Source organism: Phaseolus vulgaris, chromosome 4 (genome assembly GCF_000499845.2).
Source record: "Phaseolus vulgaris cultivar G19833 chromosome 4, P. vulgaris v2.0, whole genome shotgun sequence".
NCBI classification, from domain to species: domain Eukaryota; kingdom Viridiplantae; phylum Streptophyta; class Magnoliopsida; order Fabales; family Fabaceae; genus Phaseolus; species Phaseolus vulgaris.
This window is the reverse complement of record NC_023756.2, coordinates 4218507-4245698: the sequence shown is the minus strand read 5'-3', so window position 1 is coordinate 4245698 and position 27192 is coordinate 4218507. Positions and strand designations below refer to the sequence as shown.

The 27192-nt window shown below is 34.7% G+C and overlaps 2 protein-coding genes and 1 pseudogene across 3 annotated transcripts in view; 1 reads left to right on the top strand and 2 right to left on the bottom strand.

The window, feature by feature from the left end:
- The window catches only part of LOC137836972 (putative disease resistance RPP13-like protein 1), a 51292-nt gene extending 39422 nt beyond the window's left edge, over positions 1 to 11870 (bottom strand). Inside the window, exons 1-3 of one of the 2 annotated variants that reach the window (XM_068645781.1) lie at positions 7038 to 11870; positions 6713 to 6856; positions 6026 to 6555 (exon numbers count right to left, since the gene is read on the bottom strand). In XM_068645781.1, coding sequence (XP_068501882.1) covers positions 7102 to 10665 — 3564 coding nt within the window. In that variant the 5' untranslated portion in view covers positions 10666 to 11870 and the 3' untranslated portion in view covers positions 6026 to 6555; positions 6713 to 6856; positions 7038 to 7101. Of the gene's footprint in view, positions 1 to 5859; positions 6556 to 6712; positions 6857 to 7037 lie in introns of those variants that run through there. The other variant, XM_068645780.1, reaches the window with a different exon arrangement.
- Positions 11871 to 12594: 724 nt separating this feature from the next.
- On the bottom strand, positions 12595 to 16919 carry LOC137836973 (putative disease resistance RPP13-like protein 1; annotated as a pseudogene).
- Positions 16920 to 18547: 1628 nt separating this feature from the next.
- LOC137836966 (UDP-glycosyltransferase 83A1-like) lies at positions 18548 to 20229 on the top strand. The gene is made up of 2 exons (XM_068645775.1): positions 18548 to 19114; positions 19212 to 20229. Exons 1-2 carry the CDS (start codon positions 18613 to 18615, stop codon positions 20093 to 20095), a joined length of 1386 nt encoding a protein of 461 aa, XP_068501876.1. The 5' UTR covers positions 18548 to 18612; the 3' UTR covers positions 20096 to 20229.
- Positions 20230 to 27192: the final 6963 nt, after the last annotated feature.

The following is a 27192-nucleotide window of genomic DNA, read 5'->3' as shown; positions in this document are numbered from 1 at the left end:
GATTAGGTCATCCCTTAACTATGGGTTAGTCTTGCTAACCAGGTCAACCTTTGACTTGAGTGTCATGTGTCCACGCGTGCATCAACTGTACATTATGAGTTGGACCTCTATCCTCAACCAGGTAAGTTTGTTTCAATTGATGTAAAAAATGAGACAATTGTGCCCATTGACAAGAGATGATAATATTTCATTGTATATAAGTGGGTGCAAACTTCACCTCAACCTCAACTCATTAGTCGGTTTTATGGGGTTAAGTTATACTTAAAGTCCACTTTATAATATTTGAAGGAAAACTTGAAAGATTTTTTTTTTATCAGCAATGAATAAATTAAATTAAGGGTTACTTCAAGGTAACCCAACCCATAAACACAATCACAAGGATACACCCTTGTGAAGGAAGACTTGAAGGATGATAAGTGGAAGTGGTGCAGATCTGAAGATTATGGTTTTATTGTCAAATTTGATTATGAAATTATAGAATACAGGTTGTTAGAAATATGGGAGGAATTTTATTTTTTTTTATCAGCAAAGAATAAAGTAAATTAGAACGGGACACTTTAGGGTGTCCCAACCCTTATACCGGTGTCCCAACCCTTATACCAACTAGCACAGCGTACACATAAAGGCACAATGCAGGGTTTACCACGCAAACACCCAAGGTTACAAGCAGAATACAACTAAAACCTTAGGCACAGGACTAACGCTCGCTTAAACAGCTGCTGACAAAAGCGCACCACCAAACTAAAACTAACAGACCCTATTTTCCTCTACAAACCAAAACAGAACCATATGATAACAGTACTTCCTTCTAAAAAATGTGTAGCAACTCTAGAGCGTAAAACCTGCAAAAGAATACAACATGTACCAGCAGTTTGGGAATGCAGCAGGAAAGCGGAAGAAGGATCATGGATTCCATGCAGGAGCACACCCGGATAAAGCACCAGAATACCCTTCCTTGTATTCACCTAACGTCCTTGTATGGGAGGGAAGTTACTCTAAGATATGAGGTGTTTTGCAAAGTTCTTTGTTTGGTGCCTCTTTAACAAAAAACTTGCATCATCTTCGTTCTTCACTTTCCCTTTTCTGTAGGTTCTTCTGTTCGTGCTCTTTTTCTTTCTCTGTTTATGGAGATCGTTTCACAGTGTTGTGTGCTTTTCTTTTCGATTGCTGAGGTGTTTTCATCATTCTTCACACATGGCTCTTCATCACAGATCCATCGCAGCAATTGTATTAAGATATATTCTAATTCTAACTTGAGAATATTAGTAAAATTTATATCTTTATAATTGAGTGATGGTAGGTAAATACTTTCATACCAATACTGAATTACGAGTCTTTGCAATGATTTTCTTTTACATTTTTTCATAAAATTTAAACTATTCAAGAATTAAAAGCACAAAACCATGATATCATCCTCTAATCGGTAAGAAAAATATGAAACAGAAACTAAACTAAATTTAGAAACATGCGAAGAAGAAAAGTAGATTAATTTGATAAACATTCACAAATATAAAAGTCAAACATACTTTTCAAATGAAAGTGTACAAGCATCTGAACTCTTACTGCATGATGATAAATCTCTTATCATATCATGTCTTCTCAAAAGATTACTATAATCATCACTGCGAATGAGGAATTTCATGGTGCGTAAATAATTTGCATTCAGCATAATATATTCCGCAAATTGAAACTCAAATTCAGAACCCCTGTAGTATTGAAGACAACAGGTTTTAAGGTGTAATGAAATGCAGGTAGGAACAGTAAGTGGGTATGGCAAAACTGGATCTTCTTCATCGTCTTTAATGCGAATGAAAAGAGTTTGAAGCTTTGGACAATGCCTGAACACCTTCAAGACATCAAGCCATCCCTCACTATCCTCCCAAGTAACAAACTCAAGTTGAACTAAATTTTGAAAATCAAAAACCAGGTCTTGATTATATATCTGCAAGAGATACAAAATAATGTAAAAAACATCAGAAATCACATTTTTTTCCCATACAAATAGAAAGTAAATAAGAAACAAATTTTACAGGCATACCCTATTTGTCACAAAAACTTCAACGTTCTTAATAATTTCCAATGGAAGTACAGCTGGTGCATCGATTTTAGCTCTGACCAACTTGGGCAAACTGTGGAATTCTTTTATAGTAAAATTATTAAAAGTCTCGACTTCCAAGTCCTCTATATTAGGACTCCCAGAAAGAAACTGTTGAAGAAGATATTCACAGTCTAAGAAGCTAACAGAATTCAAATGCAAGATTTTAAGCAAGGGCAAATCTACAAAAGAAACATTTTTCGGTGATACGAATGCCAATTTGAGAACTACAAGAGTTTTGCATATAAACACCACAGAGGGCACCGCAGTGACAAAACCCAGGTCGAGGTCGAGGTGTTGAAGTCTAGCACTTTTTCTCAAAACATCCTCAATGCATGTCTCGATACTATTTTGATTATATAAACAGGGACATCTAAGACGAAATCTATGAAGGAGTTGGTCCATATCGCGTCCACGTAGAAAAGAGTTCACTGAGAGAAGAAGGCGAGAGATGCCCTCTTTTTCTTTGTCATAATCTATACTCATTGTATCCACGTCGAAATCCAAAGAAGGAACTGAACGCCATAGAAGGTTCCAGTGCATGGAGAGAATACTGGTTGTAACAACTTGTTTGGTTGGGAGAAAAGAGAGAATGTAACAAAGGATTGAATCTGGAAAATTGCTGATGATATCCGCCATGGTTGAGAATACAAAGTGTGATTGGATGCTTCACTTTCTTATAGTAACAACTCTTGGCTCTCAACGTATCAAATCGCTTAAAATGACTTACTTGGATGTGTGAAAATTTGAGAGAGTGGATGTGTGAAAATTTGAGGAAGTGGATGTGTGAGGATGTGAGAATAAAGTGTGGAAAAAGTGAGATTGTTTGAATTGGAGTATTTTAGAGTGAATATGTGAGAAAAATTTATGAGAATTTGTGAGTGATATGATGGTTGTGAAAGAGTTTTAATTTTTTTTTTTTAAATTGTTAAATTTTACTTTCCAAATACATCTTTGTTATTAAATTTTTTTAATAATGAAATGGGTTATTTTTGTTTAAAAATAAACAATTTTCCCAACTTTCACGGGTAGAACGTAGGCATTCTAGCACACGTGATACAGTGAAGCTTTGTGTTTTGAATTTTGTTATGCATTTATTCGTTATCGGCTACACTTTAGATTTTCTGTTTTTTATTGGATTGTCGTGGCTATTTTCGCGGAATCAGTGCCTATAATCACACGGATGAGAAGGGTTGTGACCACGGTTCAGCAATTCGAGTTTCTGGACTTAAATCCTAAAAAGAGTTTAAAACGGCTGCAAATCAGGATATCCTTATTTCTCGATGAGTTTTGTCTCTATTGTTGGACTGAATGGTGTTGGATATTTGAATTATTTTCTCTACTTGATCTCCCAGGATTGAATTGGAAATCCTAAAGATTTTACCTACGTGATCTATGATTTTATCTGCCTTTAAAAAGCTTAACGTTATTCATAACAAATGAAGGAATTGAGGATTTTAATTCTAACCAAGGAAGTATTTTGAAGAGTTTATTGGAAGTTTATTTTAATCAATCATACTATCTTTTTTTTACAGTATCAGTAGAAGAGAGGAGACCCTCTTTAGAGATCTTACTCTTTACCACTATTTCTGTCTTGAATGAAGCCTTCAGAAGAGAGGGTAAGGTGGCTGTTTTTGAAATACTTATGGTCACAGTGTGTTGTGTGGCCTGTGATATTATAAGTCTTTCCAAAGTCTGTTTCTACTAATGTGTCAAGATATGATGAAGAGAAAGTAGAAGGGTTTGAAATTGGATTATAAGAGATGAGTTACCTAAACAAGTCCAGGGAAAACTAGTACATCTGATAGAGAGATTGAAGCAATGGGAGTTTTGAAATGTAAATGCTTCTAAGCATCCATTCTTGGAACTTGAAAACGTGGTGAACTATATTATATTATGTATGGATCGAACGGTTAATATGTGTTCAATTTCTTCTCTCTAATGGAAGCCTTACGAAAGAAATCATTTATTCAACTTTTTAATATAACAGTCATGAATCATGTGGATGAAATTTTGAACAGTTAAATGTGTAAATGTGTCAATGATCACAATACAACCATTCAGTCTCAAACCACACGCAGCACTCAGAACCACCCATAGATTCAATTAACAGTTGCACTTTGTCCAACCATCTTGGCACCAGTTTCCTTTTGATCCTCTGTGTGAGGAAGGGATTGATATCTAAGCTTAAGAAGTGGAATGGATGGTGATCTTGAATTTCTTTCATTCACATTTTATATATGGCTTCAAATCTTTATTTTTTAATTTCATCTACCTTTTGTTTCTGCTAGAGGTTCAGAAGCAAATAGACCCACGAAGAGGTTCAGAAAAATGAAGTTTAGAAGTCTTCAATTTTTTAGTACATAACTAGTTCACTGAACTAATCAATAATAGTTCACTGTGGACGAGGATAAATTGGTTTTGTTTTATGCTGCCACAGGTAAACTATATTGTAAAATATCTAAAGCTTCTTCCATTAACAAATACATGTGCCTTGTTTGGTCCAAGTACTCAAGCTTTACTAATCAGGTTACTTACTGAAATCTCTCCTCTGCTAATTTTATGAACAAATGGAAATCCAAGGTGGAAAAGCAAAACGTAAAAGCTGTTAGCAATGCTCACTATTTCAATTCCACTTTCCCAATCAGCTAGAAAACCAATACATGTTCTATGAATTAATGTTTAAAAGTATTTTCCTTTCACTCCTTTATTTCAATTTCCCTCTTAGATGTAGGAGTTTGCCTGGGAATTGTATTGGAAAACTCATCCTCAGATAACAGAATTTCAATCACTTGTACTTATTTTCTCTTTATAATATCATGGTACATTGCTATAAAACAACTGGAATGCTATTTCATAACTCAGTAAGAAAAGCATGTATAGTTTCAAGTTCTAAGAATGGATGCTTAAAAGCATTTACATTTCACAACTCCCATTGCTTCTATCTCTCTATCAGATATTGTAGTTTGCCCTGAATTTGTTTAGGTAACTCATCCTCTGATAATCCAATTTCAAATCCTTTTACTTGTTTTCTCTTTATCATATCTTGGCACATTGGTAGAAACAGACTTTGGAAAGCCTTATAACATCACAGTCCACACAACACTTTACCATCTCTTGTGAAGGCTTGATTCAAGACAGAAATAGTGATCAAGAGTAAGATCTCTAAAGAGGGTCTCTTCTACTCCCTCCAGATATAAAAAAGGATACTGTAAAAAAAATAGTATGAATGATTGATTAGTAAAGCTTCTTGTCTTCCAATTAAATCATGAATTTAAAATCAAAACCTAACAAAAGATAAGTCAACACATCATCGATACATTAGCATTGGATTGGAGATTGGATAAGCATATTATGGACCTTGTTGCTGCTGAGAATCTTTAAACTTTTATTCCAGAAAAAGGTTTTATCAAAGAAAAGAAGAAAATAAAAGAGAAAGATTATTCAGAACAAGCCATTGTTAATGTACCCAATGTTCTCAGCTGTTTCTTTCATCTTGTCTCCAGTCAATACCCCTAGCTTCATTTTATCATGGACAGGATTTTCAATATATCATGAATCTGTATTTTCTTTAAAAAAGAACCAAGAACATGAGAACTGGTGTGAATAACTGCATTCTGTTAAGTTTGTTTTTTTTTGTCAGAAACTTTATTAATTTAACGCACCAAGCAAGCATGGATTAAGAAGAAAGATGGATAAGTGTGGACAAGAAAATAAATTTTCTGGAATACCAAGCTAAAGGATGGTGATGGATGGAACTATACCTTCCAACTACAGAGTAATCTTTCGAGAATAAATGGCACTTGCTAGAAATTCTTCACTTCACAATTTTTAGTGTCAACATCCACTTTCTGAATATTCAAGTCACAACCATCAATCACTATTTCATGAAGGAAGTCATAATGGATCATGGGAATTTTCACAACTGGGTGAGTCCAAAAGCTGAAGGCTTCCCTTTACATATATATATTTTTTTTTATCTAAATTAACAGAATACTTTAGGGGTATCCCAACCCATATATATAACCACAAGGTTACTCCCCTTATGGCTTAGAACAAAAACAAACATTCTATGGCTTAATATACATATTTCCAGAGCCAAAACTAGATAAACAAGTCTGCATCAGCTCTTACAAAAAAACCTACACCCATCCTGCAATGAAAAAGCCTGAAAAGGAACAATGCATTTGTCTAAAAGCCACTAGGAGCAGCATGCAAAGGACGCACCAGCAGCACAGAAAAGCATTAAAAAGTGTATGTGGCAGCAAACATATTATGCAGCAAATTACTTGCCAAACAGCACACTTCAACATCATTGCCGTCACCATCCAGACCTTCACCATAGCACTTTTTAAGCACCTAAGCCATCAGAATTGCTATGCAGCAATAACCATACCAAGAAAACTCACTCCAACAGCATCCCTTTACATATATCAGAGTCTTTCCATTTACATATTATTCTGCAAAAGGAAAACATCCCCATAAATACAATTCGTATCATCCCAGAAACTACAACAAAGCCGTAATTTAATTTTTTTCTTTACATAAGATAAAATTAGTTGAATGGACAGATAGAGAGGTGAAAGGAAGGAGAAACCAAAAGATTGAAACTCATACTGTAATTTTGTTTGAGTGAGAAGCCAGACCAAACTTTGTTGAAAATAGAAGCTGAAGTACTCTATTAAACATTATGTCATCATCTCTTATTCAAGACAGAATGAGGGGTCATGAAGAATATCACTAAGAACTCTGTTCAGAAAGCTGAGAAGTCAGGTAAAGAAGTAAGGATCTTGGCTTCCAATTATATTATTAATTTAAAAATCAAGTTGAAGTATAATGTATGCTGCTATTGTTTGGAAAATGGCAATAATTATAGGGTTACTGTTTGCAACTAAGAAAATTGTAATTGAAAAGGTAAAGAGATATTGTGGAGAATTGGCACCTGTTGAAGTGGCAAACAAATGGAAATAGCTGCAACTCTAATTTTGAACTTGTGCCTCATCTTATTACTCAACAAACAGTTTTGGGATGTGAGCAATCTTTCCCCAGTCTTTGCCATCTGGATTCTGACAACGCTTCTTCAGCAGTGGACAACCAATGATTGAAAGAGAAGAGATGGATTTGGGCAGACCCTCCTCCGGTAAGCATTCAAGGCTGGGACAATCAAAAAGTACGAGAGAGGTGAGGTGGCGGAGACCTTTGTACTCCATCTTTTTAAGATTTCGGCAACCATAGATTTCTAAATAGGATAGAGAGTGTGGCAGCAAAACTTCATCAGGAAAACACTCCACGTCCAAGTGTCTAATAATCAAGGTTTCAAGACATGTGTTTGCATCCAAAGCCTCTCTCAGGGAGGCGATAAGTTTTAAACTTGAAAGACAAACATATTTTACATTTAATGGAAAACCTCCACCTGTGAACATCTCCACTTCTGGACAGTTAATTATCCACAGCATAGTAAGGGATGGAAACAAGACTTGCATGGGTTTTGGCAAAAACGTCAAATTCTCAGCTCCTAGTGCAGATAATCCTTCAACCAGGAATGATTTAAATTGAGGGCAATCAACAATTTCTAGTTCCTTGAGATGATTATGAGTGTCCTTGTGTGAGATTTTTCTTAGGTTTTGGCACCCTTTCATTTCAAGTGAACAGAGCTTTGGAAAGAAATCTAGTGGAAAGATTGCAAGAGAGTCCCAACCACCAATATGCATTTCTTTAAGGAAATAGTAATGGGTTGTCATGGGAATATTCACAAGTGGACATGAATAAAGCCTCATGAGTTCAAGCGACAATGTGTACATGTTGTTTCCGCTAATGACGACCTTATCACAGTGATTAATATCCAGTGTCTTCAAATGTAGGAGTTGCTCTGACAGACCTTTCAGCTTTGGACATTCAACCACATCAAGATGTTGAAGACGTGGGAAAGAAGTGGTTTTACATTCCCATTCTTCCCATTCCTTCATGCTGTAGAATTCCAATCTCTCCAAGGATGCAAATGAAGAGTTGCTCCCATAAAATTCAGCACCAATGCTCACTATTCCATTAAGCCCTCTAATTTTGAGGGTTTTCAGAGATGACAAAAGTCCAAGAGGAGGCAAACATAGGCAATATTTACAATCCTCCAACACTAAAAACACCAAATTTGATAACGAATTATTGAATAACCAACTTGGGAATTGTGTACCACCGTAGCTTCTGATTGACAAACCCTCCAATTGTTTGGAAGGTTGTAGATTCTCAAGTACTTCCTTTTCTTTCCTTGGATCATCAGGGATGTAGTCGGACTTCCATTCTAACTTTAGTTTCACAAGGTGTTTATTTTTCAAATTTGCTTCTAATGCATACAAAGGATTCAAAATATTCTGCAACTCTTTCATTGATAGCATTCCATGAAGATTGAGTCCTCCCAGTTGCATAGTACATAGCTCACTATTTCTATCCATGAAAAATGTACTAAGTACTTGAAGATTCTTCAATTCCTCAAAATGCATTGGCATTTTTCTCACTTTTGTATCTTCAAATTCCAGGCAACGCAATTTGGTAAGTTTATGCAAATTTAAGGGTAACTCTTCCAACTTTGAACAATTGTTCAACTTCAATATTAGCAAGTTATAGAGCAAACATACTGAGTCAGGTAGTTTTTTTATTTCAGTATACGAAAGATCTAACGAATAGAGATATTTAAGATCACCTACAGAATTTGGGACCTCTTTAAGGTCCAAACAACCATTAAAAGATAAGACGCGTATGAACTTAATTTTGGAGAACAAATCATGTATTGATATCTTGAACTGCCATGGATACTGATTGAAAGCTCTTATAATAGTTGTAATCACAATCTTGGATATTCGTGGAGAATGGCCAAGCTCAAGAGTCCTATATTTTGTAAGTGGAAGAAATGACCGCAGTCTTTTAGCATAAGTTAAACTCTCTAAACCATCAAATTTTTCTATGTCATAGAATTTAAATGAAAAATGACGGGTTATTTTCGGTATGCATTGACCTTTATCAAATTTCAACCTGAAACAGAAATCTGCACAAATATATTTTGCCAACTCATTCAGAAGGTCATGCATGATGAAATGCCTTTTGACGTTTGATGGTTGAAAGAAAGACCTTGACAATAGATCATTGAAGTACTGTTCACCAACTTCTTCTGGATGTCTAATCTGTTGTGGACACTGTAGAAAATTTTGGGCCATCCACAACAAAATTAACTCCTCCTTCACAAACTCATAATCTTTGGGGAATAAGGAACAATAAGCAAAGCACCTTTTAAGATGAGAAGGAAGGTAGTGATAACTTAGAAATAGCGCCGGGATGATTTCACTGTCTTCTTTTGGTAATTCCCATATGTCACTTTCCAATATGCTTTTCCAATTTGAAATGGATGACTTTGTGCGTAAAAGACATCCAATTGTTTTCAAAGCTAAAGGTAATCCCTTGCACTTCTTAACTACCCTTCTACCAATATGCTCTAGCTCATCGCTAAATTCAAGATCACCATCTTTTAATGCATGATTTTCAAAAACTTTCCAGCTTTCATTCTCTTCTAATTGCTTTAGGTGATGCACTTTAGACCTCATGATAGAAGCAACTTTCTCACCACGAGTTGTGACAAGAATTCTACTTCCTGGAGCTCCATAACTAAGAGGAGTTTGCACAACTTCCCATTCTTCTAGTCTTTCGTTCCAAACATCATCCAAAACAAGAAAAAATTTCTTTCCTGACAATTTTTCCTTAAGGTTTTTGTGAATCATTTCTAGATTTTCACTATCATGTTTTTTATGAGTGACTGACTCAAGAATTGTTCTTGTCACAGTCAAAACATTAAAATGATCTGAAATACAGACCCAAGCTTTGCTATCAAATGTAGCATCTTCAATCTTTGGGTCATTGTACACATGTTGGGCAAGTGTGGTCTTGCCTAACCCACCCATTCCCACAATGGAAAGTATTGATGGCTGGTTAGGATTGTCGGTTTCAGATGTGAGCCAATTAATGATTATATCTTTATCAGCATCTCTGCCATAAATAACACCTTCAATCACCAAAGAAGATGATGGCAATTTCTGTGGCACTTTACTACCTGATCCATCACCAGAATACGTACACTCTTTCAAACCAAGAGCACCCTTTTGCCTTGCAAGATATTCTAATTTTTCTAGCACTTCTTTCAACCCTGAGTCAATTTTCTTGTTAAAAGAACTGAAAGTAGCATTGAAGAAGTTTGATACCTTGTGAGTGATGGTTTGTGGTTCAGATTCAGCTTCCACTTGGCATCTGGTGAGTTCATAGTCTATTTCATCCAAAAGATCCTCTGCATCAAAGACAACTTCTTTGACTGCAAAAAGCCATGCTTTGACGTGTGGATCTTTGAACTGCCTTAGTTCAGCATTATCAGCGAGAGCATTGATGGAGTGCAGCATGATGTTCAAATTGGCTAGCAGTTTCTCATCAAGTTTTCTTCCACGAAAGAAGTGTAGAAATTGAGGAGAAGCGAGCCTATCGAATGCAACCTGAAGAAAAGCCGAAAGAAGAGCACCACCAACAACTTCTGCTGCCATGGTAGGAATTGGAAAATGAGACTAAGGATGTGTTGAACTGCAGTATGTGTTGATAGGATGAGTAGTAAAGTATTTTAGAACATAGTTTTCTTTGATGGCTACTCAACCAATATAGTCTTTCTTAAAAGATTAATACCACTATTCTTTGTTGCATTCAAAGATTCAGCCAATCATAAAGAGTGATTGAAGTTTGGTTTTCAAACATTGGATACATATTTTATGTTCGATTAGTTCTATATTCAATGTTGAATGTATAAAATCCTGAGTCTAGGAAATGAGTATCCAAATAAGGTCGATAGCCCCAAAGTCATGAAATAATTGTTTATTTTCTGATATGATATCACAAACGTATTTAATGAATAAAAGTCGGACAATAGTGGTGTCTTATACGTCTTTATTTTCTTGTTCTGTCTCTGTAGCTTCAACTTGTGGAAAGAAGATACCCTTAAATATTGATCAATTATATAATTTGTTAACAGTTTTTTTTTATGTATTTCAAGTTTTAAAATATTACTTCAAGAAAAGAAAAGAAAAATCTTATCGTTTGAATATAAAATCTTCATTTTAAAATTAAAATAATGCTGATGTATGACTTTATATTATATTATTATGCTATGTTTAGCGTGTATGAATAAAAAACTAATGAAATTCTTCTGTGATAGGTCTCAGCTTCTGTGTGAAATACTGAGGCAATATATATTAAGAGCATTTGGTTATGAGAAGCAAGAGTGATCTCTGTAACTTTCCCAAATCTCAATTCTTTAAGTAATTGTTTGAGTTAATTAAGGTCACAAGACAGAAGTCATTTCTTTCTATTAAGCTTCTGCATTACATCTTCTCACCATGTTCTGCTTCATTTTTTTCCTTTTATAAGCATAGACTATTACCTTATATTATTAATATTAATATAGTTTACAACATGCTCAGAAAGGACCTCTCCAAAATCATGTTCAGAGAATAATCATGTTTTTCGAGAATAATTTTGCTTTTATATATATTTAGGAAACAATGTATGAAGAAGGAAAACGTCTTACTTCTTTAATATCTACTGTGCTGAATTTCAAACAATCACGTCTGCACTGTTTTCTTAATTGCTAGATTTTTTAAATACTTATAATTTCACTTGTATATTGTTTTCAAAATTCAAAAAAATGTTTAATTACTTTTTAAAGCTTGTATGTTTACTTCTCATCTAATCTTTAATTAATTTATAAAAATGTATTTATCATATTGACTTAAATTTTTTAGTTGCAGTAAGCCAAGTCATTTTCTATTAATTAGTAGGAATACAATTTTTTTAACAATGTATATTACAGACTTTTAACACAAATCAATGTTTAGTTGTACATCAATCATAATAAAAGACTCATTGGTGGAAGAGTTATTGGAAATTTGAGGATCCATGGTGGAAGAGAATAACTACACAAAGTTCTGACAGTTCAACAATGAGTTGAAATTGTGAATTGCATGAGTTCATTTCTCTAATGTAAGAGTCAAAGAGGTGACAGTTTCAATATATACAAGATTTCTTGAAAATAGACCCACGAAGAGGTTCAGAAAAACAGTTTAGTTAGAAAAATGAAGTATCAAGTGAAATATATTGTAAAATATCTAAAGCTTCTTCCATTAACAAATACATGTACTTTGTTTGGTTCAAGTACTCAAGCTTTACTAATCAGGTTACTTACTTGAATCTCTCCTCTTCTAATTTTATGAACAAATGAAAATCCAAGGTGGAAAAGCAAAAAGTATAAGCTGTTACAATGCTCACTATTTCAATTCCACTTTCCCAATCAGCTAGAAAACCAGTACATGTTCTATGAAGTAATGTTTAAAAGTATTTTCCTTTCACTCCTCCTTTATTTCAATTTCCCTCTTAGATGTAGGAGTTTGCCTGGGAATTGTATTGGAAAACTCATCCTCAGATAACAGAATTTCAATCACTTGTACTTATTTTCTCTTTATATTATCATGGTACATTGCTAGAAAACAACTGGAATGCTATTTCACAATTCAGTAAGAAAAGCATGTATAATTTCAAGTTCTAAGAATGGATGCTTAGAAGCCTTTACATGTCACAATTCCTATTCCTTCAATCTCTCTCTCAGATGTAGTAGTTTGCCTGGACTTATTTAGTTACTCATCCTCTGATGATCCAATTTCAAACCCCTCTACTTGTTTTCTCTTCATTATATCTTGACACATTGGTAGAAACAGATTATAGTTTTCTCCTAAAACAGATGACAAAACCGTTCATATATATATATATTGGAAGATAAATATGAATAAAGTGAAATATAATTTCTATTTGCCACTTGTTATCCTGACATAAAGTAAATCCCTGCAGTGCAGAAACTTGATGAGGAGACAGTGGTTTTGTTTTATGCTGTCATGTATATATATATATACACATCCATGGGGAAAACTGGATGACTTTATATGCAGATCATATATCTAAAATATATTGTAATGTTGCTTCCATTAACACACATGTATACCTTTTACAGTTCAATAATTACACAAGCTTTACATACCTAATCTACATGTCAGGTGACAGGCTACACAATCATGCCTATGCAAATTTGGGTTGAAACACATGCATAACGTTACCATTACTTTTGAAGGTTTAGTAAATGCTGATTACAGAGTGAAATATTTGCAACTTAAGAAAAATGTAATTGAAAAGGGAGAGGGATATTGTGGAAAATTAATTAGCACCTGTAGAAGAGGCAGAAAAATGGGATTTGCTCCACATCTTTTTCTGAACTTTAGCTTCATCTTATTACCTAACACTCAGTTTCTGAAAGTGATTAATCTTTCCCCAGTCTTCGCCTTCTGGATTCTGACAACTCTGTTTGAGCAATGAACATTCCCAAGTTGTAAGAGAAGAGACAGATTTGGGCAGACCATCTTCTTGTAAGCTTGGCTGGACCATCCTCTGGGATCCCACCAGTATTTGAATGCGTTTTGGCAACAGCTTCAAATTCTCAGCTCCTCGACTTACAATTATTTTGTAGCAACGGTGCAGATAATCCTTCACTAGGAAATGATTCAAATTGAGGGCAATCATCAATTGTTAATTCCTTGAGATGATTATGAGTGTGCTCCTGTGAAATTCTTCTCAGATTTTGGCACCTTCTCAGGTGAATTAAACGGATCTTTGGAAAGAAATCTAGCAGAAAAATTGTAAGAGAGTTGCAGGCAGCATCAATCGTCAATTGTTCAAGGAAATTGTAATGGATCATGGGAACATTCACAAGTGGGCATGAAACAATTTCCAAGAGTTCAAGCGATGATGTGTCCATGCCGCTAATGATGAGCTTATCACAGTGAGAAATAAATAATTTCTTTAAATGAATAAGTTGCTCTGACAAACCTTTCAGCTTGGGACATTGATCCACAGAAAGATGTTGAAGACGTGGAAAAGAAGTAGTTTTACATTCCCATTCTTCCCATTCCTTCATGTTGTAGAATTCCAACCTTTCCAAGGACGTAAATGAAGAGTTGGTCCCATAAAATTCAGCACCAATGCTCACTATTCCATCAAGCCGTCTAATTTTGAGGATCTTCAGAGATGACAAAAGCCCAAGGGGAGGCAAACATAGACAATATTTACAGTCCTCCAACCGTAAGAACACCAAATTTGATAACGAATTATCAAATATCCAACTTGGGAATTCTATACCTTTGTAGTTTCTGATTGACAAACGCTCCAAGTGTTTGGAGGGCTGCAGAATCTCAAGTAGTTCCTTTTCTTTCCTTGGATCATCAGGGGTGTGATTTTTATTCCATTTTAACTTTAACCTCATAAGGTGTGTTTTGTTTTTCAAGTCCATTGCTAATGCTCCCGATGAATTCATAATATTTTGCAGCTCCTTAATTGATAGGTCTCCATAAAGATTGAGTCCTCCTAGCTGTTTATTACTGAATTCACTATTTTTATGGACAAAAAAGGTACTCAGTACTCGAAGATTCTTTAATTCTCCCAAATCCATTGGCAACTTTGTCACTTTTGTATTTTTAAACTCCAGGCAACGTAATTTGGTGAGTTTATGCAAATTTGATGGCAGCTCCTTCAGATATCCACAAAAGTTCAACTTTAGTATTAGCAAGTTATAGAGCAAACATGTTGAGTCGGGTAGCTTTTGTATCCCAGTTTTCGAAAGGTCTAACGATTGGAGATGTTTAAGATTACCTATAGAATTTGGGACCTCTACAAGGTCCAAACAAGAATAGAGAGATATAACACGTAAAAAATTAAACTTGGAGAACACATCATGTATTGAAATCTTGAACTCCCAAGGATAATAGCCAATGCATGTTCTCCCAATTTCTGTAATTGAAATAAATGAACGCAGTCTTTTAGCATCAGTTAAACTCCCGAAACCATCAAAACATTTGACATCATCTAATGCAAATGAAAAATGACGGGTTGTTTTTGGTATACATTTTCCTTTATCAAATCTCAACCTGAAACAGATGTCCCCACAAATATATTTTGCTAGATCATTCAGAAGGTCATGCATGACAAAACCCCTTTTGGTGATTGATTGTTGAAAGAAAGACCTTGACAAAAGATCATTGAAATATTGTTCACCAACTTCTTCAGGATGTCTAACCTGTTGAGGGCATCCTAGAAAGTTTTGGGCCATCCACAACAAAATTAACTTCTCCTTCACAAACTCATAATCTTTAGGGAATAAGGCACAATAAGCAAAGCACCGTTTAAGATGAGAAGGAAGGTAGTGATAGCTCAGAAATAGCGCAGGAATAATTTCACTCTCTTCCTTTGGTAAGTCCCATATGTCGCTTTCCAATATGCTTTTCCAATCTGAAATGGATGACTTTGTGCGTAAAAGACATCCAATTGTTTTCAAAGCTAAAGGTAATCCTTTGCACTTCTCAACTATCCTTCTACCAATCTCCTTTAGCTCATTGTTCAATTCAAGATTATCATCTATTGATGCGTGTTTTGCAAAAACGTTCCAGCATTCATCCTCTCGTAATTGTTTTAGGCGATGCACTTTAGATTGCATGTTAGAAGCAACTTTCTCATCACGTGTTGTCACAAGAATTCTACTTCCAGTAGCGCCGTAGGTAAGAGGAGTTTGCACAGCTTCCCATTCGTCTCGTCTTTGGTTCCAAACATCATCCAATACAAGAAGAAATTTCTTTCCTAACAAATTTTGTTTCAGTTTTTTGTGAACCATTTCTAGGTTTCCACTGTCATCTTTTCTATCAGTGATTGCCTCAAGAATAGTTTTTGTCACGGTCAAAACATGAAAATGATCTGAAACACAGACCCAAGCTTTGGTATCAAATTTAGCATTGTTAATCTTTGGGTCATTGTATACATGTTGAGCGAGTGTGGTTTTACCCAACCCACCCATACCCACAATAGAAAGAATTGATGGCTGGTTTTGATTATTGGTTTCCGATGTGAGCCAATTAATGATTAAATCTTTGTCAGCATCTCTGCCATAAATAACACTTTCAACCACCAAAGAAGATGATGGCACTTTACTACCTGATCCAGCACCAGAATGAGTACACTCTTTCAAACCAAGAGCACCCTTTTGCCTTGCAAGATATTCTAATTTTTCTAAGACTTCTTTCAACCCTAAGTCAATTCTCTTGTTAAATGAACTGAAAGTAGAGTTGATGAAGTTTGATACCTTGTAAGCGATGGTTTGAGGTTCAAGTTCAGCTTCCACTTGACATCTGGTGAGTTCATAATCTATTTCGTCCAAAAGATCCTCTGCATCAAAGACAGCCTCTTTGACCGCAAAAAGCCATGCTTTGACATGTGGATCTGTGAACTGCTTTAGTTCAGCATCATCAGCGAGAGCATTGATGGAGTGTAGCATGATGTTCAAATTGCCGAGCAGTTTCTCATCAAGTTTTCTTCTCCGAAAGAAGTCTATAACCTGAGGAGAGGCCAGCCTATCGAATGCAAACTGAAGGAAAGCCGAAAGAAGAGCACCACCAACAAGTTCTGCTGCCATGGTAGAAATTGGTGAGGGATAGGGTTAATAGAAATCAGTTTCAGTTCGTAACAATTATTGATGAGATGAGTATACGATGTTCTACAGAGGATGACTTGACTTTAAGATGGTGGAACATCTTTTGTTTGAGTCTTGTTGAAAACTAGAATATTCTCACTGATGCAGCCACGAATAAGAAAGAGTGATAGTTGGATTAATTAGAAGTGAATGGTTCAAACTTGATGAATTCCCTGATCTAGCCACCAATAAGAAAAAGCGATAGTTGGACTAGTAGTGGATGGTTCAAACTATAGCAGTTTGACTTTTATTCAAGGGTTTTGATGAGTTGGACTTGTGAGTGTATAAATCCATAGTGTAGAAAATCTGCATCTAGAAAAGGTTGAATTTTCTGATATGGCAGTCGTATTTAATGAATAAATCTAACTGTTGAATTTATCTAACTCTTACTTAACTTATATTTTGAATCACTTGCATTTAGCAAAGTGAGAGGGAGTAGAAGTAAATCTTCATCGGTAAAAGACTCTTAATCCACTCTTTGAATATACAAGATTTGTAGAGAGGTGTTGGCTCCAAATAATCACTTTTTATCTCCATCTATACAAGACAATACTTGGTCAACAAGAAACTTTACACTTGTGTAACTTTGTTGTTGCTGTTCAGAGTCTTTAAACTTTTAGTGCAGAGCAAGAGCTTTTCTGCTGCAGCAGGATCTCGAGATTGTAGAGGAGAGGTAATAAAATAGTAAAATATAATTAACTGTTATTTTTGAATGGGAAGAGTGATTAGAAGGATGTGAAATAAAACAGGAGAGAAATGAGTTTTTATTGGAAGAATCAGAATTGTTTGAGAATGGATACTTGATGACGTTTTAACAAATGGCTTGCAATCTTTTATCTTTAATTTCATCCAGTTTTGTTTCTGCAAGAGGGTTAATGGCTTAATGAGTGCTCAGGGAAAAGTCCATTTTTCTTGGTTTATATAAGTATAGAATGCTGGATTATGATACATGAAGGGTCAAGAAGTATGAGAAAAAGGAAAAATAGAATATTTAGCAGTCTAAAGTTCTGAACATTAAGGAAAATAAAATGGATGGATGTATGGCCTTGCACATTGGACCCTGTTTTAAGAAAATTTCAATGCCCAAATTGTCTCAGTTTATTGTAATTCAACACAAATGAGCTATAGAATCTTATACCATATTAGATTTCAGCTTAAAAGAATTTCACATTAAGACTTGAGACAAGCATGTTTCATAATAACATGGTTTGTTATGAATAATTCAATTTCTCCATGATTTAGCATAATCCAGTATTGGGACAACATTTCTGAATAAACATTCAAGAGAACCAAATTCAAAAAACAGAGAATTTGGTTAAATTTATAGGGACTTGATTTGGTATAAGTGTTGCAAAGGTTATCTTTATATAGTTATTAGTTTATGATACATTCATCCACAGGCTTGTAAGGGCAGGAAGAAAAAAGTACTACAAAGATGCCTTAGAACAAAAAAGTACTACAAATATGGGTTGTGATCAAGCTTGCATCGATTTAGCTGATTCAATCTGCATTTGCTTTTGAGCTCAGTTGCCGACACTAACAAGCATCTAGGATCAGTGTTTACCTCTTTATGTCCTGTCTTTGGCCCACACTAGTGACTATATGCAATATTTTTTATAATGAAAGAAAATGGTATATTTCCATTTTTAACATTTATATGTATACCTGAACTTTAGAAAATGTATTTTATTATTTGAAAATTTTCATTTATTACCTTTCCTTTCAAATTCATCCAAAGATATTTCTTACTGTGATTATGATATAGTTAAGGCATTGATTAACGTTTTTAATGTGAGGGGCTGTGCCTATATATACATGAACAGATGAATGCATAATTGGCCTCAGAAATCAGAATCAATAGAAACCAAATAAAAACAGTGTTAACATGAGAACTCCAACTGTGATAGCTTTACCATATCCAGCACAAGGGCATGTGAATCCCATGATGACCTTCTCACAGAAGCTGCTTGAGAATGGATGCAAAGTCATTTTTGTGAACACAGACTTTAACCACAGGAGAGTGGTGAGTTCCATGGTGGAGCAACAAGATAGTTCTAGCCCTGATGAACAAGAATCAGTGCTGAAGTTGGTTTCAATCCCTGATGGTTTAGGACCTGATGATGACAGAAACGATCTGGCCAAGATGTGTGATGCCATTCCAAACACCATGCCAGAAGCACTTGAGAAGCTCATAGAGGATATTCATTTGAAAGGTGAGAACAGAATCAACTTCATTGTTGTTGATTTGTGCATGGCTTGGGCTTTGGATGTTGGGAGTAAATTGGGAATCAAAGGAGCTGTGTTGTGTCCTGCATCAGCAACTTTTTTCACCTTGCTGTACAACATCCCTGTGCTTATTGATGAGGGAATTATAGTCTCTGATTTAGGTGAGAATATTATGTATAGTTAAGTTTGAACATAATTTATAATTTAATTTATACGTTGTATAAACTAATATATTCTTTTGTTGGTTTTTCACTGAAGATTTAACATTAACCACGAAAAAGAGAATTCAGATTTCGCCAAGTATGCCTGAGATGGATACAGAAGACTTTTTTTGGTTGAATATGGGTGGCCTAACTGGTAAGAAAATGCTTCAGTATCTGCTGCATTGCACACGAAGTTTACATTTGACACAGTGGTGGCTTTGCAACACCTCACATGAACTTGAACCTGGGACATTATTATTTCTTCCCAAGATCATCCCAATTGGGCCAGTGTTGAGAAGCAATGGTAATGATGGCAACAAAAGTGCAATTACAAAACCAATGGGACAATTCTGGAAAGAAGACCACTCTTGCATGAGTTGGCTAGATGAACAAGCTGATGGTTCTGTGTTGTATGCTGCCTTTGGTAGTTTCACTCTTTTTGACCAAAACCAATTCAATGAACTTGCCCTTGGACTAGACCTCACCAATAGACCTTTTCTTTGGGTTATAAGAGAAGACAATAAAATGGCATACCCTCATGAATTCCAAGGGCATAAGGGTAAGATAGTGAATTGGGCTCCTCAACAAAAGGTTTTAAGTCACCCTGCCATAGCATGTTTTCTCACTCATTGTGGTTGGAATTCTACCATGGAAAGTTTGTCCAATGGAGTACCTTTCTTGTGTTGGCCATACTTTGGAGAGCAACTTTACAACAAAGCACATATTTGTGATGAGTTAAAGGTTGGGTTGGGGATTGACAAGGATCAAAATGGGATTGTTTCACGTGGAGAGTTGAAAACCAAAGTGGAACAATTATTTAATGATGAGAACATAAAATGTAGGTGTGTGGTGTTGAAGGAGAAAGTGATGAAGAACATAGCAAAAGGAGGAACATCTTATGAGAACTTTAAGAGCTTTGTGAAGGAGATAAAGGAATAAGAGTTCAGATTTGTGCTTAGGTTAATTATAGTTTTGGATTAGTGTTTTATTTTACCGTTTTTTTATCAGAAATAAATTAAACAAATAGGAATGTTTAAGGCATATTCCAATCTATAAAAAAAAACTATTTTAAATAGTCCTCTAAAATTACATCAGTAAAAGAATGTTACATCAGAACTCTCAAAAAAACAGTTCATAATAGCCATAGCAAAAAAGTAAACCTTACATAATTTGGTATTGTCTTTTTTAAAACCGTCAAAAACAAATAAATCAAAAAAAGTTAAACAACTTTATTCCCAGTCCAAACTAACTTGATATTAATTACAAAAAAAACTTGTATTATATATGATGATAGTCCCTCAATAATGGATGCAATCATTTCGATAACCCATGCAGTTACAATTGGCAATGAATGTGTATGTGCAATACCCAATTCATTATGTTATTCTTTGTTGATTTCACCATATTATTAAATAAAATAGACGGTCATGGTAGAAATTATGATAAAAATAGATATTTTTATCATTTTATTATAAATTTTCTTTATTAATCATATTTATTTCAATTTCATAAAATATTTTTGAAATGTAAAAATGGGTCATTTCTTATTCTATAATAGGTAAGAAATAAACTTGTATATTTTTCGAACTGATCCTGAATATAGTTCAAGTTACATGATAATAAACTGACATTTTTTTATATAAACAATTAAATAGATAAACTAAAAGAATGTGTTATAACTATAAAAAGACACAAGAAAGTTTCCAATAACCACACAAATAATACACATACAAATACACAAGGCAGACTAAGATAAGAAAAGGATTAAAAATTCGAAAAGATGATTGTTAAACAATTTCAATCTCAACTTCTGATCCACCACATGATTCTGACAGTGGAGGAGAAAGAGTCAAAAGAAACTTAATTCATGGTGGTCCACATGTTTGTTTTCAGGAGGGAGGGAATATTTTTTTTTTGTTTGTTTCAAAGATTTTGAGGGTGGGAGAGTGGATGGAGAGAGGGTGGATGGTTCTTTTTATTTTATTTTATTTTTATCAGCAATAAACAATAAATAAATGAGAACCAACTTTTAACTAGAACCGCCTACCTAACTGATGAAAGCACTAACCAAACTAACACGTAAAAACTTCAAGGAACAATCATCATGCATGCCGAAGGTTCTAAACACCAATCAGAATAGGAAAACGAAGCAGAACGAGATTTTGTGGAAATCCAAGACCAAACCTTTACTTGCACCATTGCAAGCATTTCTGACACATCAGTCACACCCCTTTTGAAAATGATAAGGTTCCTGTGATTCCAGATTTCACTCACAACCCCCACCCAAATTGTACTCCACACAATGTTAACCGAGTTTGAAGACTGACTCATCCAGAAATGAGCAAAGTTGGACTTAGGATCAATGTGAGACACAAACGAAACTCCAAGCCACTTATAGCAAAAACACCAAACACGCCAAGTAAAATTGCAATAAAAAACAAATGGCGGAAGACTCTTCCTCCTTCCCACACAGACAACACAAAGCATTTTCAACCATCACCCCTCGCCTTTCCAGATTGACCCTAGTAGCAGTCTTATTCTCCAGAACCCTCCAAACAGTAAATAAAGCAAAAGGTACGGCTTTACATCTCCACAACTTATTGAATACCGGAGAACCTTCCACCTCACTATCCCTCCTAACATGCATATAAGCAGAGTTAACTGAAAACTTCTGAAGATCCCCGACCTTCCAAACACAACTATCCGCCTCTCCCAAAATCAACCTAACACCTTGCAATACCTGCCAAAATTGATCCACCAAAGGCTTCTCCCATTCGAAAAAAGGTCTTCGCCGGACTAAATGTCAAACTCAAACACAATTAGACCAAGATCCAAGCTCTGCCACCTTTGTCTCTTTGGCCAAACACAAAGAGAACAGTCTCGGAAAGGCTCTCTTCAACGCATCGCAACCCAACCAATTATCCTCCCAGAAGGAAATATCCTTTCCATCACCAACTTTCCAGTTGAACCCATCTTCAAAACTTCTTCCCCAACCCTCTGAGGCTCACACCTCTTTCAAATCTTTCCACCAAAGAGAGCTTCTACGACTTTTTCCTTCCTTTCTCAAGCACTTCCAACCACCATATTTTGAAACCAGAATCTCCTTCCAATGACCACCCTTATCCGTACCCAACCTCCAAATCCATTTTCCTAACAAAGCCAAGTTAAAATTTTTTAAATCAATAATACCAAGCCCCCCCAAAAATCGCGAGGCTTACATACCTTTTGCCAAGAAGCCCAAACGATCTTCCTTCCTTCAGATCCCCACCCCCAGAGAAAATTCCTTTGAATCCTAACTAATTTATTTGCCACCCCTAAAGGCAATTTGAATAAGGACATAAAAAATAACGGGATAGAGGAAAGAACTGACTTGACAAACAGATCCTCCCAGCCATCGAAAGGCACCTCCCTTTCCACCTGCTCAACCTAGCCTGAACTTTCTCTATCACCCCATTCCAAAAGGCACCACGCTTGTGATTCCCTCCAACTGGCAATCCCAAGTAAACAAAAGGAGAAACCATCACGTCGCAGTTGAGAATAGCTGCCAAACGCTGAAGCGAAAGCTGATCCAGCCCCGTCCCACCAATTCTACTTTTCAAAAAATTCACCCTAAGCCCAGAAGAAAGCTCGAAGCATTGCAAAATCGCCTTAATATTGAAAACGCTTTTGGTGTTAGCTTCACAGAAGAACAAAATATCATTTGCATATTGTAACATATTTACCTTCACTTTATCCTTGCCAACCTCCAAACTGTCAATCAAATCTTTTCTTCAGCCACCCTTGATACCCCAGCCAACCCTTTTGCCACAATAAGGAAGAGAAACGGTGCTAGCGGATGACCTTAACGAAGTCCCTTCCTAGGAAAGAACTCCCTAGGTGGACTACCGTTAACTAGAACTGAAACCGAGGCTGATTCTAAACAACCCTTTATCCAATAGATCCAAAGATCACAGAAACCCAACCTCCTTAGCATATAATAAATAAACTCCCAACTGACCGAGTCATACGCCTTCTCATTGTCAACTTTGAAGAAAACACAACTCTTCCTCTTTCTTTTATATTCTTCCAAAACCTCATTGGCGACTAACACACTGTCCAGAAAAACCCCTTCCTTCAAGGAAAGTCGACTATCTAACGTCAATAACTTTACTAGTTACCTTTTTCAATCGTAGAGATAGCACTTTAGATATGATTTTATACAAGCACCCAACTAATGAAATAGGTCTAAACTCACCGAGCTGCTGAGGATTTTCTACTTTTGGTATTAAACAAAGAAACAAAGCGTTTGAATCTCTGGGTCAATGACCATTAACCGCAAAATTCTTCACTGCCGACACCACATCCTTTTTAATGATATCCCAGCAAAATTTCATTGAAACCATCAGAGCCAGGGCTCTTTGAACTGTCACAACTCCAAACTACAGCCCTAACCTCATCTTCAGAAAATCTCCAATCAACAACTCATTATCGGACTCCGAAATGGAACTGAACCTGACATTGTCCAATCTAACTTGACAAGCATCGTTCATGGCAAACCTATCTTCAAAGGAAACACGAACCTTGTCCTTGATCACCTCCTTATCTTCACACCATTTACCGTTAACGAAAACCCCATGCAACTGATTCCTTGCCCTTCTCCAGTTTACAGAGTGAAAAAACTTTGTATTAAGATCCCCCTGTTTTAACTACTTTTGTCTTGCTTTCTGAAACATAATAGCCTCTTGCTTAAATTTGAATTTATTAAGTTTTGCAAAGAGGAACTTTCTTTCTTCCCTTTCTGACTCAACTAAACCACCATCATTGTCTCGTACATCTAATTCATCGATCTTCTTTTGCACTTCCTTACTGGCAAGATTTACACCTCCAAAGACTTCTTTGTTCCATACTTTTAAATATGCTTTTAGTTTTTTCAATTTTTCTTTGAAAATAAAAATCCCACCTCCTATAACCTATAAGAAGACCAACTCGAACTCACAAACTCTTTAAATCTGCTATCTTTTTGCCAAACATCCAAACACCTAAAAGGTTTCGGGCCCCAGTCCACTGACACCTCTTTAAGTATAACCGCACAATGGTCAGAGATTGATTTGTTTAAAACGAATTGTTGGCAGTGAGGCCAAGATTCCAGCCACTCCTTTGAAACTAGAACCCTGTCGATTCTGCTCTTCACCAAACCATTGGGTTTATACGAAGTAAACTTCCTTCCAACCAATGGGATATCAACCAATTCTGATTTTTTGATAAAATCATTAAACCCTTTTATTTCTCTAGAATAATCTGACGTCGAAATCAAACTCTTCCTCTCTTCTTTTACGTCTAATAGAATTAAAATCTCCAATAATACACCACGCCTTTGATAGTTGATTCAACCTGACTCCATTGATCTTTTTCCACATCTCTTTCTTTTCCCGTAAAGAGCCACAACAATATACATTCACTATAGTTACAAAAACCTCATTAATAACCTTCCAAAAACCTTCAATCACAGTATAGTTCCTTCCGTTTACAAAACTAAACATCTGAAACGACTTATTACTCCACATCGTAAGAACCCCCCTGCGTTGTTTGTAGCTTTGTTTTCGACCCAATCTACTTCGTTAGTCCCCCAAAGAAGACAAACCTTCTCCCTGCTGATGAAGAGATTTGTGGCGATTAATGTAGGATTATTGTATTTTACCAAAATATTCTTGTCCATCCATTTTATTTACAATATACAAAATTAAATATTATATAAATTTATTTATTATTTATAATTTCAAAAATATTTAATTATACTATTAATAACAACATATAATTATAAATAATAAAATAAAAAATACAAAAAAATTTATAATATCAACCATATATAGTTATATAAAGTAACAAATGAATATAATAATAAATATTATTTTCATAAATTTTAATGTATTTAATAAATTTATTTCAATTTAACACAAAAAAATATTTAATCTTTTATTAAAAAATATAAACAATTATAGATATTATATGTTAAAAATATTTAATTAATTCAAACCTAAAAAAAATCATAATTCATTATTTAAATATTTTTTAATAACAAGGGTAAATTTGTAAACTTACAATAAATCATCCTCACAAATCCACTCTATCATCCCTCAATCCAAACAACCTCACATATCCTCTCACACATACTCTCTAATCCTCACAAATCCACTCCTCAGTCCAAATAGAAAAGTTCATTTTTCTTGGTTTATATAAGTATAGAATGCTGGATTATGATACATGAAGGGTCAAAAGTATGAGAAAAAGGAAAAATAAAATATTTAGTAGTCTAAAGTTCTGAACATTAAGGAAAATAAAATGGATGGATGTATGGCCTTGCACATTGGACCCTGTTTTAAGACAATTTCAATGCCCAAATTGTCTCAGTTTATTGTAATTAAACACAAATGAGCTATAGAATCTTATACCATATTAGATTTCAGCTTAAAAGCATTTCACATTAAGACTTGAGACAAGCATGTTACATAATGACATGGTTTATTATGAATAATTCAATTTCTCCATGATTTAGCATAATCCAGTATTGGGACAACATTTCTGAATAAACATTCAAGAGAACCAAATTAAAAAAACAGAGAATTTGGTTAAATTTATAGGGACTTGATTTGGTATAAGTGTTGCAAAGGTTATCTTTATATAGTTAGTTGGAATTAGTTATTAGTTTATGATACATACATCCACTGGCTTGTAAGGGCAGGAAGAAAAAAGTACTACAAAGATGTCTTAGAACAAGACAGAAGCTTCACATATTAAACACGTAATTAACGAAGCTTTTAGTTTCACTTAAACTCCCAAAACCATTAAAACCTTTATCAAATTTCAATCTGGAACAAAAATCCACACAGACATATTTTGTCAAATTATTGAATTTGTCAAATGATTGAAAAGGTCATGCATGACGAAACACCTCCTAAGACATGATTGTTCAAAACACTTTTTGACCCCTAATTGTTGAAAGAAAGACCTTGACAATAGATCATTCAAGTAATGTTCACCAACTTCTTCTTGACGTCTAATATGTTGTGGACTCACAAGAAAATTATTAACTTCTCCTTCACAAACTCATAATCTTTGGAAAATAAGACACAATAAGCAAAGCACCTTTTAAGATGAGAATGAGGGTTTTTGACCATGATGGGGTTATTTTTTTTTTGTTTTTACCAAAATGGTGTCCGTTTAAAAAAAATTACAAATTTAGGCAAGTCGTGCCTCTGTCATACTGAAGTCATGCCAACTTGCCACGACTTATGTTATGTCATAATTTTTATTTTTATTTTAAATATTATTGTTTATATATTGGGTTGTAAGTTATGTAATGTAAAAAATTAATTTGATACATAATTTTCTAAGAGTGTTAGTTTTAAGGAACAAAAAATTGGATAATCGTGTATTACAATTATTTATTTTTTTCTAAAGTAATAATTTTTTTTATCACAATTCAAATAATACATTTTTTGACCTGTTTATTTTTTTTAATGTCATTTATATTAAAATATAAAAAGGTATAAGTACGGTAATTATTTTGAAATAATTATATAAATTTTAAATAAAACAAATAATATAAATAATTTGTAATTATTTTGAAATAATTAAATAATTTAAAAATAATTATATATATCCAATTTTTTGTTCCTTGAAACTAACCCTCTTAAAAAATTATGTATCAAATTAATTTTTAGCATTACATAACTTACTATCCAATATATAAACAATAAAATTTTTAAAAAAAATTAAAAATTAAGATGTGGCAGATTTGTGTCAAGTTGGCACGACTTCGGTATGACAGGGCAGAAGTCGTGCCAAGTTGGCACGATTTTAGTATGACATGGCAGAGTCGTGTCAAATTGGAACGATTTGTCCATATGAAGTCGTGCCAAATTGGCACGACTTGCCTAAATTTGTAATTTTTTTTAAACGGACTCCATTTTGGTAAAAACAAAAAAAAATAACCCCATCATGATCAAATACCCTGAGAAGGAAGGTGGCAATAGCTTAGAAATAGCAAAGAGATTATT

Coding starts and splice junctions, on each gene's coding strand:
- LOC137836966 (XM_068645775.1), top strand. CDS start 18,613: ATGAGAACTCCAACTGTGATAGCTTTACCATATCCAGCACAAGGGCAT. Junction 19,115..19,211: donor AATTATAGTCTCTGATTTAG/GTGAGAATATTA, acceptor TTTTCACTGAAG/ATTTAACATTAACCACGAAA.